The sequence below is a fragment of the Hylaeus anthracinus genome, unplaced genomic scaffold, assembly GCF_026225885.1.
Source record: "Hylaeus anthracinus isolate JK02 unplaced genomic scaffold, UHH_iyHylAnth1.0_haploid 5, whole genome shotgun sequence".
Lineage (NCBI taxonomy): Eukaryota > Metazoa > Arthropoda > Insecta > Hymenoptera > Colletidae > Hylaeus > Hylaeus anthracinus.
Window position 1 is genome coordinate 12,684,462 of NW_026535322.1, and position 13,676 is coordinate 12,698,137.

The window sequence follows — 13,676 nt, forward strand, 5'->3', positions numbered from 1 at the left end:
CTCTCTCTCTCTCTCTCTCTCTCTCTCTCTCTCTCTCTCTCTCTCTCACTCGCCCTCTCCTTCCGCCTTTATTAATATCCACGGCCGCCTGATCGACGGTTACGATTTTCTCGCGCTGCCTTCCGGGTTCTCGGTCATCTAGCTCGGCGAATAATACGCTCTGTCCCCGATCACCGTTAGTATTGTATTTATTACAAACTTGTTACAACTTGAAGTTTTCTTATTCTTCATTTCTGGCAGAGAATTGTTGAAAAATCAATAATTTCTCGGTAAAATAAAATTGGGCGTTTGTTAGGCCCGTCGAGAGGTTAGGCCCTCGCTTTAACTAAGAGATGGTTAAAAAAAGCCGAAAGCTGAGAAGAAAACTCTCTACATTGATATGTATTAATCTAAGCTGACTCGTGTAAACCGTCACTAGGTGTATTAAGGCAAACTGAGGGCCAAAACACAGTTAATGAATAAAGGAGATAAACACTGTAATTAAAAAGCCTATGAACAGTGTCTTAACTGTATAATAATGTTGGGCATAGCACGAAGAATGTCTCATTCGCGTTTGCTGTCGGATAACAACGCCCACGTGAACGTTCATGATCGACTGGGTTCTCGGGCTATTAGTTAAATTGGAACTTTTCAAGTTGAATCGAAGGTATGCCACAGAACACGATCAACATAACGCAGCTGAATTCTTTCCCACGGTTTAATAAACATAAAACCAGTTCAATCGGAAAATAAATGAAATCGGATCGATCTGTCGCTCGACTATATCTGTCTGTTTATTTCTTTAGTAATACAGCGTTAGCGGTGACTTTCCTCGTCAAAAATTATGTACTCCGACCAGTTCTAATCGAGGTCTGTCGCATTTATAGATGGACACGTCTTTGTGGTGCCAGCCGATCTGACCAACTTTTTGATTACGCCGAGCGAAGTAAAATCGAAAGCTTAAGTTCGCACACGAATTACATACTCCGATGACGATGCAGTTCGTAGCAGAAACTCGATTAGAAGTCAATTCTCACTTCGCATAGATAATTCAAAATTCATTTCTATCAGTCCCTTGAACAGGTGATTTAATTATTTTCAACACACTTGTGTATATACATATCGTAGCAGTCGGCGGTGTCAATAAATTAATTCTTTCTGTAGAAACTCGCTCGAAACGGAGTTATTATAGTCGACAGTCTCGAGTTAAAAATCTCCTCGTTTAGCTTTGCCAGCACACGCGACACGCCTATATTCGGCGCTGATCCATGTATTTGTCGTCGCACTGGCGACACGCACCTGTCGGCCACGATTAGGAAGCGAAATCCGAAGTCGACAAAATCTTGGAAACGTTTTCCAGTTAATTTATCGGAACGAATGCCGTGCAACCGGTTAGCAAAGGTTGACTCGCAGCTGAGGGGTGCGTCTCGGATGGTTATAGCCGCGTAAAACGAAGTAAAATATACACGGTAAAAGTTGCCGCGGTGCCTTGTTGATTGTTCGCTACAATTCCAATTCCAATCTACAATTGCAAACCTGCGATAGCCACGCTCCTTTCTTCCACTGGTTTCTTTTAATTGCTCGATTTACGCGGTACGCTGGGCCTCGAAACGATATTTGATTCGTTTCGATCGCGAGAACTTTCCGTGCGCGTCGAGCCGTCGAAATCGTTTCTTATCTATGCGAATACGTAATGATTCGCCCGTGGGTTTCGTTCGGTTTGCATATTTTATTAGACGGACCACTGGACGAAACTTCCGTTGGAATGGAAATGGCCGCAGAGACGTGTCCTAACAGAATTTCTGTAAATTAACACTCGAAACACTCTCGTTACGCTTTACGCTAATTTATCAAATATTTAACTACGAACGTGTGCGTTTTCCACGTTAACGTACCTTCTACATTCACGCTCTAGTTACAAAGTTTGCACCGGAAGCTTATTTAAAGGCTTTTTAATTGCAACGCATACCTGCTAAAATGTATTAATTGCACAAGTTGACAGTAGGTTACGGAGATTTATCAGATTATCACCGAAGTGATGCTTTGATAAGAAAAGTTGATTTAGTAAAATTAAATGTGAATTTGAACATATACTTGTATTTTTACGTGGACAAAAGTCAGCGCAAGTGGTTGGCGAAAAATGTTTTATGTATAATATTTCTGTAAAACCTTGTGAAATTTGGAATGGGTCCATGAACTTAGCGTTGATGTCAGCTTAGATTAATATACACTATTTTAGGTAGGTTTCTTCTAACTTTCAAACATAGATGAAACGTCAATTGTCAAAGTAGATGAATCGATAGTTGAACGTTTGATCTCCCTAACTATAATGCCTTCAACTTCAAATAGTGACTTTCCCGAGAAAAAGGCGAGCGGAGCCAAAATAGAAAAATAATGTTGCTCCAGCCTGCACCTGTAAGGTGCAACGGTAAAGGCGCGGTGTCGCGGCGATACCGAGGCGAGTTTATGAATGGTCCACCGATGCCGGAAACGCGTCCCGTAAGAAATTTTTAGCCTTATCCGCGAGCAAGAAGTTTCACATTAATCACGCGCGTCGGCAACATCCTCGGCCGGCTGTTTCAGCGGGAAAGAGATGGAAACACCGGCAGAAATTACCAACGTTGTTAAATAGTGTTTGCGTTCGAGTGTTACACGTAATTGCGTCCCGACACCGCTACGTCGAATGCTATGTGTTCTCGTCGATTATTCCTCTCCGCAAACGGGGCTGCGAGGTATTACGAGGCGACTTCCGTGCCCTGGCTACTCCATTGGCAGAGCGAATCTTGAATGAAACTCCGCTTCGAACGATTTTTATCACTCCTGGGAACTGATTGCCGCCGAGTAGGATAACACTTGGTTGCGCAATCACTGTTGCACATCGTTGAAAAGCATTCGAGGCGCACGAGCTGTAGATAATGGCATGTGCTGACCGAAGTTGGACGTAAGGCAAAATCTAGCCTTTAGAATGGGTGGTCAGGGAACACACGACGTTATCACGAATTCTAGATCTCTGAAATATTCCAACACCCGAGCGAAAAAATATATAGTAGAACATTTATCAGAATTGGTCGGTAGAACAACTATATAGGTTCTGATAATCGAACAGTCCACGTAACTGGAGTTCACGAGTTCAAGAAATAGACAATAAGTTGGTGAACCAAGTTCGGATACACGGAGTTTTACTGTGATTTCTTCAACGGTAAAAAGAGTTCTCGTTGCAAAGTAACTCGTTTCCGCGAATCAAATTCGAATCTTCATCGAATTGTAATCTGAATTTTGATATTCTTATTCGATAGTGTTCGATATTCTTATCTGGATAAGAATTTTGTTCATCCGCGACGCGAACGTGACCGTCGGCTCGTGCTTCGTGTTTCTTTATCTTTTTTTTTTCTTGCGAGCGTCGCGACGTCAGCGGCAGCGAGAGGCAGAAGGAAAAGCGCGATCGTTCGGGTGGGGGTGCGATGGTTTGAGCCAAGCAGAGACTACCCGGCTGAAACGCGTGGGGCCGCGGCATGAATGAACGAGCGGACCGAATGAAGCAGCAGGCGTCGCGTCGGTGTGCGAGCGTCGGGACGTAACGCGCGCCCGCGCGCTCAAGACCTCGTTCGCACACACGCGCCGCGTCTCTTTAGGTGGAGTACACGGAGTAGCGATGGGACTGATACGTTTAGAATATGATAATCGCGAATGACGAAGTTCATTATTTTATTTCTTCGATAAATCGTGGTTCGCATATAGAATACAGCTTTAATTCTAATCGTTTCGTTAAGGAGAATTAATGAATTAATTCTCGATACGAATTATCGTTTCGTATAATATAGTATCAGTGCAGTACAAATGTACATTTGTAACAGTAGAAGGACGGAATTACTTTTATTCTTAATGTTTCGAGTTCGAAAGAAACTTGACAAATAAATGTAAAACTGCGTGATATATTGGCAACATTCGAAATATGTTCAAGAAAAATCCCATTTTCCGAACATCCTCAAATTCTTCCTTTTTTTGTTATACACACAAGCCGCTTTGTGCCCCTTTAACATATTTATCAAGTTTCCATTCATTTCGATCAATGGAAATTTTAACACGATTCCTGCGATTTATCAAGCATCGATAAGGATACTAATCTAGAAAGAGGTGTCCGAAAGATAAAGAACTTTCTCGGCAGCCGTGTGCTTAAACAGTTTTAAAGGTCGATGATATAATACCTGTTATCGAATGCATTGATTCGGTATCGTTCCCATCGCTAGGACGGAGACAGCTACGAAGAGGCCTCGCGCGGTAAAGTGAAAAAGATGAATGAGCAACGGAGGCGGTTGGACGATGACGGACGTATGCGCGCGATACCAAGTCAAAAGGAGTACCGCGAAACGTCCAACGAGGACGGAAATACCGAGGTAGGGTGACGAGAGAGAGAGGGAAGTCCGCGCGTACGCGGCGCAACGGAGACAGTGTGACGAAAGGAGGACGGAGGCGTAGTAGGAAGGAGAGAGAGAGAGTCAACGGACGACCTAGGCGTCGAGGAGAGAGACGGGGAGAGGGTCGTCGTGTGCGCCGACGCCAGTGTGAGTTTGCCGCGTCGACGGGAGAGTATTCATTCATAAAACTAACCGTGGAGTGAGGCTAGGCGAGCGTGCATCGGGATTGGCGGGACTCGGCCGAGAGACGGTCGGTCGTCTCTCTCCTTTGCTCCTTGGTCGTCGTTCGTTTCGCCCTATCTGCTCGATTATCTCTTTGTCTTCAACGGTGTCTGGTGCTTGGGACTTTTCGTGACTTTTTCGAACAAGAATATCGTTTCTTCTTTCGACTCGCTTCGTCTTGGATATCGTTACGTGTAGTTGATCCCGTGGATCCTCTTCCGGCTCCAGATACTTTCTTTTATTATTTATTTCGTTTTTACACAAGGTGAAACCCGTCGTACGAGTAAGTTGGTATATACTGCTCGTTGTATTTGGCGTATACGATTACGGTTCGATTAGTGCTTCCATAATGTAGCGTTCAGATTTGAACGGTGTCTACTTCGTGATTACTTCTGTAATATTTTTCACCAGCAGTTTCGTTATGTCTGGCATCGAAAGAGTCTCCTTTCTAAAACGTTTTAACAACTACTTTGAAGCAGTTGGCCATAGCACGCGTCCCTGTAATATGGTTGTCTTCGCCCTGCCCCCTTCAGCGTTCCCTTCCACGAGGCACGGTGCGCATACTGCGCAGGTAGATTAGCCATCCGTGACAATTTAACTCTACCAACCGGCCTTTTTCGCGAACAACCTGTTCTCATCCCTCGCTCGGCCTTGGAAACTGTATTTTCACCGAGTTTACGTACGAAAGGAAGGCCATCTATGTACTTTCAGAAGCCTATTTTGTTCTTCGACTCTCCACACTTTCGCAACTCTGAAAACTGTCCAAGGTCGACGGGAAGCTCGGAGCAATACTCATTGTCAGACTTTCCTGTGTTCATTCGATGCCAATTTGTTCTTAACTAGCTTCGTAAAAAGCGCACGTTTTTGTTCTACTTCTATAAGCCAGGTTCGACTACGAAGACTTTCGTTTAGTGTTTCTCGAGTCGATCTGAAAATTGACAGGGGCTAGTATATATTCGGATAACCCTCAAGCATCGGATTGCTCCTTTGATGCCATTTAATTCCCAGCTTCAGTCATCGTAAATCGAAAAGAACGCTCATTTTGATGTTACAAAGTCAGGTTTGACTACGAAGACTCTCGTTTGGTGTTTCTCGAGTCGCTGTAACTCTGAGAATCGTCAAGGCCTAGATACCTTCAGACTTCTCTGCAAGCATCAAAGTATTCCTTTGATGTCAATTAATTTCCAGCTGCAATCATTGCAAATCGAAAATAACGCTCATTCTTAGTCTACCAAGTACAGGTTTGAACATCGGCAAGGTTCTAGTAAGGTTTACGACACTTCCTTGTGGACCGTTGGAAAACGAGTTCTTGAAACGGAAGCGATATTCCGGCAGATACTAAACTACGCGTTTCGTCCCACCGTGATCGTATTCGATCGTCTACTTATCAATGAACGGTTATCTGGTCGTTCCCTAGGAATCTGGGCGATTCATCCGTGCGAAGGACAAGGAGTATCCCGCGGTACTCCACCTCCATCTCCTCCGTCGGATCCGCTGCCCCACCTTGTCGGCTCGAGCAAACTCTCGATCCCCTCTCGGCCGGTGTTTCGTCTTCCTCTCTTATTCTTCCCTCCACCACGGATTCTCCTCCACCTCCAGCTCGGACGAGCGCGCGCGCTCACGCTCTTACCTGCGGAACGCGGTCGTACGTGCTCTCGACGGTGGCGCTTCAGCCTGATGAAACTCTCCCGCTGCTCGAGATCGCGCTCGATCTTCGATCCCTCGATCCTGCGGTAAGTCTGCCGCGTCGAGTACCCGTCACGCGATCCTCCGTCGAATCTCGCGATATTCCACGAACTCGCGGAGTTTTCGTTAACCGGAGCGGTGAACTCGAGTTCCAAGCATCTCCGAGGAGCCATCGGGTACGTGTGTTCGCGGTGCGCGTGTGTGTGCGTGCGTGTCGGAGGCTCCACGTGTGCCAGCCAAGTGACCAACAGCGCCAGGAGCAGCGGGTTCCCCGGGTGCCGAAAATCGAAGCAGCTTCGCGAGCAGCCGAGCCGGGAGGCAAACTGGAGCGAGACGTACCCGTATTTTCGGAGCTTCGGCGCGGGAAAGGTCTCTCCTTCCGCCCTGGACTAGCCTCGCCCTCTCCGTTGCCCGGTTGCGCAAGCAGGTATTCGGAAATAGCCCGTGAGTCGCGGTTATGAATTGATAGCAAACACATGCTGGACACGCTGCGCGGACCGGCTTCCTCGACCAAGACGCGCCTCCCTGCCTCGTGCTTAGGCCACCTCGTAGTACGACCAGTTTCTCCGCGCTGAAACGTTTTCACCTGCTGCTGGCAAGAGTTCCCGGACTGACTGGCTTCGGAGGAACATTTAGATTCGCGTCGAACAGCAGATGTTACGCGCTCGTCGAAGCTGCCAACGTTTGTTGCTGGGTACCGCGTTTACCCAGTGACCTAGAAGGGATCGGTGCCTGCAACAATACCGATCTTTTGGGCCGTCAAACTTTAAAGCAACGTCTTGGTATTCGACGAAGCTGGCGATCTTCGTTGCAAGGTTATCCTCTACAAATTGAAGACGTTGGATACTCGGAAGAAATGAACGAATCCAGTGAGGATACCGTCCAATCATTTAGTACTCTACGGAAGGTTTCGATTAAAGCTAACCAACGGAATGCCCCTTAGTCATCCTGCTAGTTACCACATTCACCCAGTGACTCGGGGATCGGTATCTCCGAATATATCAGCTCTCGAAGCTTATCTGGTCCAGGTCATCAGGACTCCAAAGTCAGCGTTGAAAATCACGCATGCTCGAAAATCAGCAGTGTTCTGCTTCCATTGAGATTCCCTGATACCTTCACGGCAAACCACTCAACCCTCGACCAGCGAGGAGCGTGTCGACGAGCGTCATGGAGCCCAGCGACCATTGACGAGGATTTAGCATGGGATAAAAGACTCCTGGACTCGTGACACTGGGTCACCGCGATGTCGTGACGATCGAGACCTATCTATATGAATCGCGGAGCGGGCATGGAGCCGCTAAAAGACTCTCTGACGTTGTTCCGAGTGTTGTCACGGTGATGTAATATCGAGCGCGTGCATAAAAAGATATACCCGAACCGCCTTTGCACGCGGCTTCGAGTAAATGACAGTGATCCGGGGATTCGTGTATGTACAGTGAGCACACGAGGACGACACTCATGTACGTTGACTACGGCGGCGACGCTTATGCCGGAATGGGAATCAAGGCCATGAAGTCCTTTGCCAGGCCCAGAGGTACAGAACCGCGTCCCCCTTTGTTGTTGGCGAACCCACTCGCGCCGTCGACGTTTCCTTTTGTTTCGCGTTTGCAGGAAAGAGAGTAGATGTGTAGTACTGCGTGTCGAGGAGGTACGGTACTCTAGAATTTTGAAGATATAGATTTTTATTCTTTTTGAATTGCAGTTTCTGTACTGTTCCGACCGAAGGCTTGTCACCAAACTTATAAAAGTTACGTGGTACTCTATTGCTGTATTCGGACTCTTTCTAGGGGGCTATTTAGGGAGAGTCTGGACTTTATACGCTGGAATCTTATTTACAAGCTTTTTAATTTCACTACCTTCTGGAATTTATTCAATGTAGTGGGTTGTCGGGAAAGTCCACGTCGATTTTTGCTAGGTGGTACAGGTCTGAATATCTCGAAATGGTTGAAAACAAATAACATGTATACATCCCTTAAAAGGTGGAAAAGTTGTGGAACAAAATGGCACCTATGTAATTCAATTCATTCGTGTATATTTATTATATGCCTTTGAATTTTTCTTAGAAATTGGCACGAACTTTGTGGACAACCTAATATCTATCTACTAACATTGTGCAGAAGTCAACGTGATCCCAAATTAATACTAGTACAGACAATCTTGTTCTATTTCCAAAAATCGGTCATTATAAGTAAATCGAATAGATTCCAGAAGATAGCAAAATTAAAAAGCTTGTAAATAAGATTCCAGTGTATGAAGTGTTCAGCTGGTATCCTAACTTTATCATAGAACTTGTTCACTTTTTCTAGAGCATCCTACCCCCTTATGCAGAAAATCGGAGCTATCGACCGTCCCGAGATTGTTCAGATGGGAACATTTTCTAAATAATTTACGCTTTAGTAATCTCTAGTAATAAGCTTAGAGCACGTAATTGCAGCAACTGTGAGAATCGCGACGATTTGCACAGCTAAATCACTTGGAATGCCGCGAAGGCGTAATGCCTGACCTCTGACAATTTATTTCTGTTCAAGCGTAATGTGTCGATTCGAAAATCACAGCTGTTGACATTCTTGAAATTATTGGAACGTCGTGAAATATCTGCATCGTGTCGATAATTAATGGGTGCGTACACCTGCCGACGTTCGCTCGCAATCATTTTATCTCCTTCAAGGCAAACGTAAAAATTGTCTCAATTTGAGGAATTTCTTCGAATGGTAGCACTCCTGCTTTGAGAATTTAGGTATTCATGAATGAAATACATCTCCTAACGAACTCTCCCTCTTGCTGACATTCTCTTCGAGTCATCTCACTTGATTGAGAGACAAATATACAAACTGTCCTTGTTCGAATATTCTGTTCTTCTTCGAATATTTCTGCTAGTATCTTTAGACATTTTAGTCCACGCTACTCGTGAATGGAATTCCTCGGACACTGGGATCTTAACGAAGCCGATCCTCGCCGTTAGTATGGCACGCTTCTCGTTTCGAGCTAGCCCTGACTTTGAAGCTGAATGTCCCGTAATCGTTCGTACGCGCGGCGGATTAATGCTCCATGAGACCAGTTTATGGTCGCGCGAACGTGACTTAGAAACCCCGGCAGATTGCAACAGATGTCGACGAAACAGGAGTACAATCTGCATCCCGCCTGCGTGCGCGCTTCCTGTAGTTGGACGGACTCTCTTCCTGGGGTGGGAGTTCCTCGGTTCTCCTGAAGGCCGACCTTTGGCCCTGACACACGCTGCTCCCTCTTACCCTCGAAGCACGAGCCAAGGGAACGTTGAGAAAATCTGGCTTCCAGGGAATTTTTTAAACCGTGCTTCAATTTTTAACACTCTAGCTACGGGGCCTATTTAGAAACAGTTCAGTTTAGGAACAGAGCTCCTCAGCTTTAAGTTTTAAAGTTTGTATATTGACTTGATTAGGCTCCAGGTAGATGAAGTGCTTAGACAGTACTTTATCGAATAACATGTCTCATTTCACGATTGTTTATTCAATTGGATGGGTTCTAAAAATACTCGCTGCTGAACAAGGAAGTCGTATGTAAGGACGCAGAGCAAGCGCTACAATTTATTATCTCGGGGATAGCAGAAGAACTTATTTGGCGATTGAGAGCTTAAATGAAGATAACATCCGCCAGGTTCATGGGAGCTTCCAGTGTTGGAATATTGAATCGACTAAGGATATGATCGTAATTTGTACGAGACAAGGGTTAGAAATTTATGTTAAGTACGTTTCTTCGATGGAATAGTTTGATCGAGAATGCACAGGTGTGCGGTAGATTTAGAATAGCTTTATTTCTTCCTCGTAATAACTAATGAAAGATAAACTTTAGATTCGTTATACACACCTATGGGAGTTTTTATTTATCGTCTATCGTTCGAGTAAAATTCTGCTGAACTCTGGATGTTATATGTACTAAAAGTTTTCAATGGAAGTACGTTTGCTGAAACGCGAAGTTAATGATAAATCTCACGGGTGGATCGCAGCAGTACGCGCAAGCGAGCGTTCATGGGCCAAGTAGTGGATATATCTCGAGCGTAGAGGGTATCCGACGATGCTGCTTCCTGGCAACCGGTTCCAGCGAATGGCTTGATCCGTTTTGTTCATGTAGATATCACCGAGTCGAAGACGAATTCGCGAGATTCGCGCGCGTTTTCCGCTACCTTGCCGAACTACTTGAAAACGACGCATGATCAACGAACCATAGAGAGCAAATCGTTTAGGTTCTGACTTCCGAGACTACGCGATACACCTGTTTCTTTAGCGATCGCAATTTATATTCTTTCAAAAGAAAAAATTGAACTCTAGGCAATAGTTCGAAACTTTTAATAATAGTAATACTTTATTTACGGACAATATGCCCTTGATATCAAATACAATGTAATAGCAGTATAATTAGTATTATTTACTATAACAAAATTGATTGTCGTCAAGCACTGTCCTTGAGGTCCGATTTCCGAGTCTACTCGCCACACTTGTCCAGCAATCGCAGCAATGTACTCTTGGTGACCCACGTCTAAACTTTTTCTTCTCAAATGGAAACCAAAGCAACATTCTTCACTTGTAAATGACTTTCTACGCGTTCCTGTTACAATGTTGTAAAACGCTGTCCTTGGTTTGCTCCGATTTCTGAGCACCGTTTTCTCGGACGCACTCTCTTAGCAATCATAGTTGACAAAAAAGATGAAATCGCTCCGATCGAATTCGTCGTTTCGCGAAGCGTTCGCCAAAGGACGGACCAGTTGGAACGTTCCGTGTAACGAGATTAATGTTATTATAAAAACTTCATTTTCCGCTGAGTGCGCCCGGTTGCGCGTTCAATGGCGTACGAAACTCGCGTAGAGAGTATTCCGTGCTAATTGCGGTTTTGGCCCGAGCAATTTGAGCCGAGGGAATGATTCGATCGCGATCGGGCACGGATAACGAGCAACGGAGCAAAAAGAGGGGGTCGACGTCGCTACTTTATCGCAATACATGGTATAGAGACTGAAAACGTATCCACGAGTATAATTTCCCTGCGTCAATTACCGTGTCTCGAAAACCGTCTCGGTGACCTCGCGAATTAATAACAGCATGAAACGAGAAAGCAATGATCTCCGCTTGGTCGGTAACAGCCGCGGTAGCATTTCGATAAATTTCGCAAAACTGGTAGCCCTTGCACGCATGTCGATTTTAATAACTAATAACGACGACGATTTGGCAGTCACGAGTGTTTTACGACGTTTCGATATTCGATCTTTGAGCAACCATGATACGATTTTGAACAATACGGAGGAGGATTAAATTGTGATTAAAATTTAGTAGTGAAAACAATTTGTTTATTTTGTATAGGTTTCCATTCGTTATTAACCGATTTCATTTAACTCTTAAATGCCCTAAGTTTCAAATTTCATACCGGACTTTTGAATCGAATTGTACACTCGAAATTGGTTTCTTTTTAATACTTGACTATATGTATGTTATCATTGAATAATGTTCTTTTGAACAAAAGAACGTCAGTTGTCAAAATTGTTCAAATAATAAATACATTGATATTTTTTATAATTTAATTGGGAAAATAAGGCTTGTAAGGGTTAACTGTACATTTTTATCGAACCTCACTCAACATAGGAGCAAAGGGATATAGGCAAAGGGTTGTAGATCAACGGCGCTAAAAGTATTTTTTATTTTTGAATTCTATGAGAAAATATGAAAAAAATGTCCTCGTAACGCTTCGAACAAACAAAGTTTCCTTATACAGTATGAAATTAATATCTTCTACGTAATAGCACTAGCGTATTACTGAATCTGCTCGTAAATTTAATTTAGCTAATAACTTGATATAGAAATCGTTTCTCGAGCCGCCAGCGAGATATATACCTGATTGCGAGCACGAAAACGTAGAACAATATATCATACGTTGCAGCCGCTTTCTATTAATAATCGGCTACGTCGAAGTTAGGTCAATCACGTGCCGAAAGCTCGATCCAATTCTGGACCGATCGATTCGCGATTTATGCTGTAACATTGTTATTGATTCCGCTCCGATTTAGCACTCCGCGAATTTTGTGTCTTTAGACTTCCTCGGAAAATGTTATCTCGCATAGACGTCGACTAACATTCGATATTCGATGGATACTAAATCTAGGAGACCAGAATTAAAATCGACGTAAAGTTTGCATGTAGGACAACTATAGAATCGTGTTACAGGATCTAAAATTATATATATTTTTATATTCTCATAGATTTTCCCATATCTCACTGGGAGATATTCTTAATGAATCTCCAAACTCGATTTTCTAGCGAAATGAAACGTCCTGCATGAAAAATTTTATTTTAAATTTTCGACTCAATTTTATGGAAGGAATCAACCCCTTGCCTGGGGTAGAAGGATTTACGACGTACCTTGTATACATTCACGCATTCTCAACGAATCTACGAACTTAATTTTCTGGAAAAATGGAGTACCACGTCTGAAAAATCTTTATTTTGAATTTTCGATTCAGTTTTATATGTGATACATCCTCCTCCTGCTTGGGGGTGCCACAATCTCCAACACACCCTCTATCGATACACCTATTCTGAACGAATCTTCAAACTCTATCCTCTCGAAAAACCCTTCATGAAACATTGTATTCCAATTTTTCTTTTCTATTTTATGCGAGGTATCATACCCTCGCTGTACCACGCAAGCAACCCTATAGATACCAATGTTCTCATTTCATCCTTATGGCCCTTTACCTCCCCCAAACTGAGCCCCATCGAAACCGAAACTCGTGCTCGATAAAATAAACGCCAAAGTCCGCGATTCTCGTTTTCATCGGTTTCTCTTATCTGGAAACAAGCTTGGCGTTCGATGGTCGGACGGATGGACCCGTTAATTAGCGACTCGTTTAACGATCGATATTCCTCGGGGTTTTTCTCCGTGGAAAAACCCTGGGGCGACGTAACGAAGCCCGGCCGCGCGACCGCAGCGGAACGATAACCGATTCCACCGTAATCGGCCGTTTTATCTGCCACGACCAGGGAGAACCAAGCGGCTAATCAGCCGTGGTACGATAATTGGTCCACGGACCGCAATCGTGGATCGTCGTCGACGTCGCGAGCGGCGTCCCTACGCGGTTGGAGCGCGTGTGTGCTCGTTGCAGAGCGTCCTCGTGGACGGATCTGTCGTCGTGGTGTGCCTCAGGAAGTTGGCTAGGCCAAGCGGTTGCATTATCGCGGGACGCACGCCAGCTTGCGCGGTATCTCGGCGAAACACGCGGCTTCTTGATAATCGCCGGCTAACAATGCTCTGCCTACCACTTGTTGCCGTCAGCCGCGGTGCTGACCCTCGGTGCTTGGAAATCTTTCGTTCGAGATACTACTCGGGCTTGTTTTTTATTTTTTTGTTTTTTTC

The 13,676-nt window shown here is 44.6% G+C and overlaps 1 protein-coding gene across 6 annotated transcripts in view; it reads left to right on the plus strand.

Annotated features, from left to right (window-relative positions):
• LOC128895478 (ETS-like protein pointed) overlaps nucleotides 1–13,676 on the plus strand; it is a 179,340-nt gene that overhangs the window by 98,223 nt on the left and 67,441 nt on the right. The window contains exon 1 of one of the 6 annotated variants that reach the window (XM_054158100.1): nucleotides 6,574–7,836. The exons of the other annotated variants lie outside the window; for them this stretch is intronic. Within the exon in view, the coding sequence (XP_054014075.1) occupies nucleotides 7,731–7,836 (106 nt within the window). The 5' untranslated portion in view covers nucleotides 6,574–7,730. Of the gene's footprint in view, nucleotides 1–6,573; nucleotides 7,837–13,676 lie in introns of those variants that run through there. 6 annotated transcript variants of the gene reach the window in all.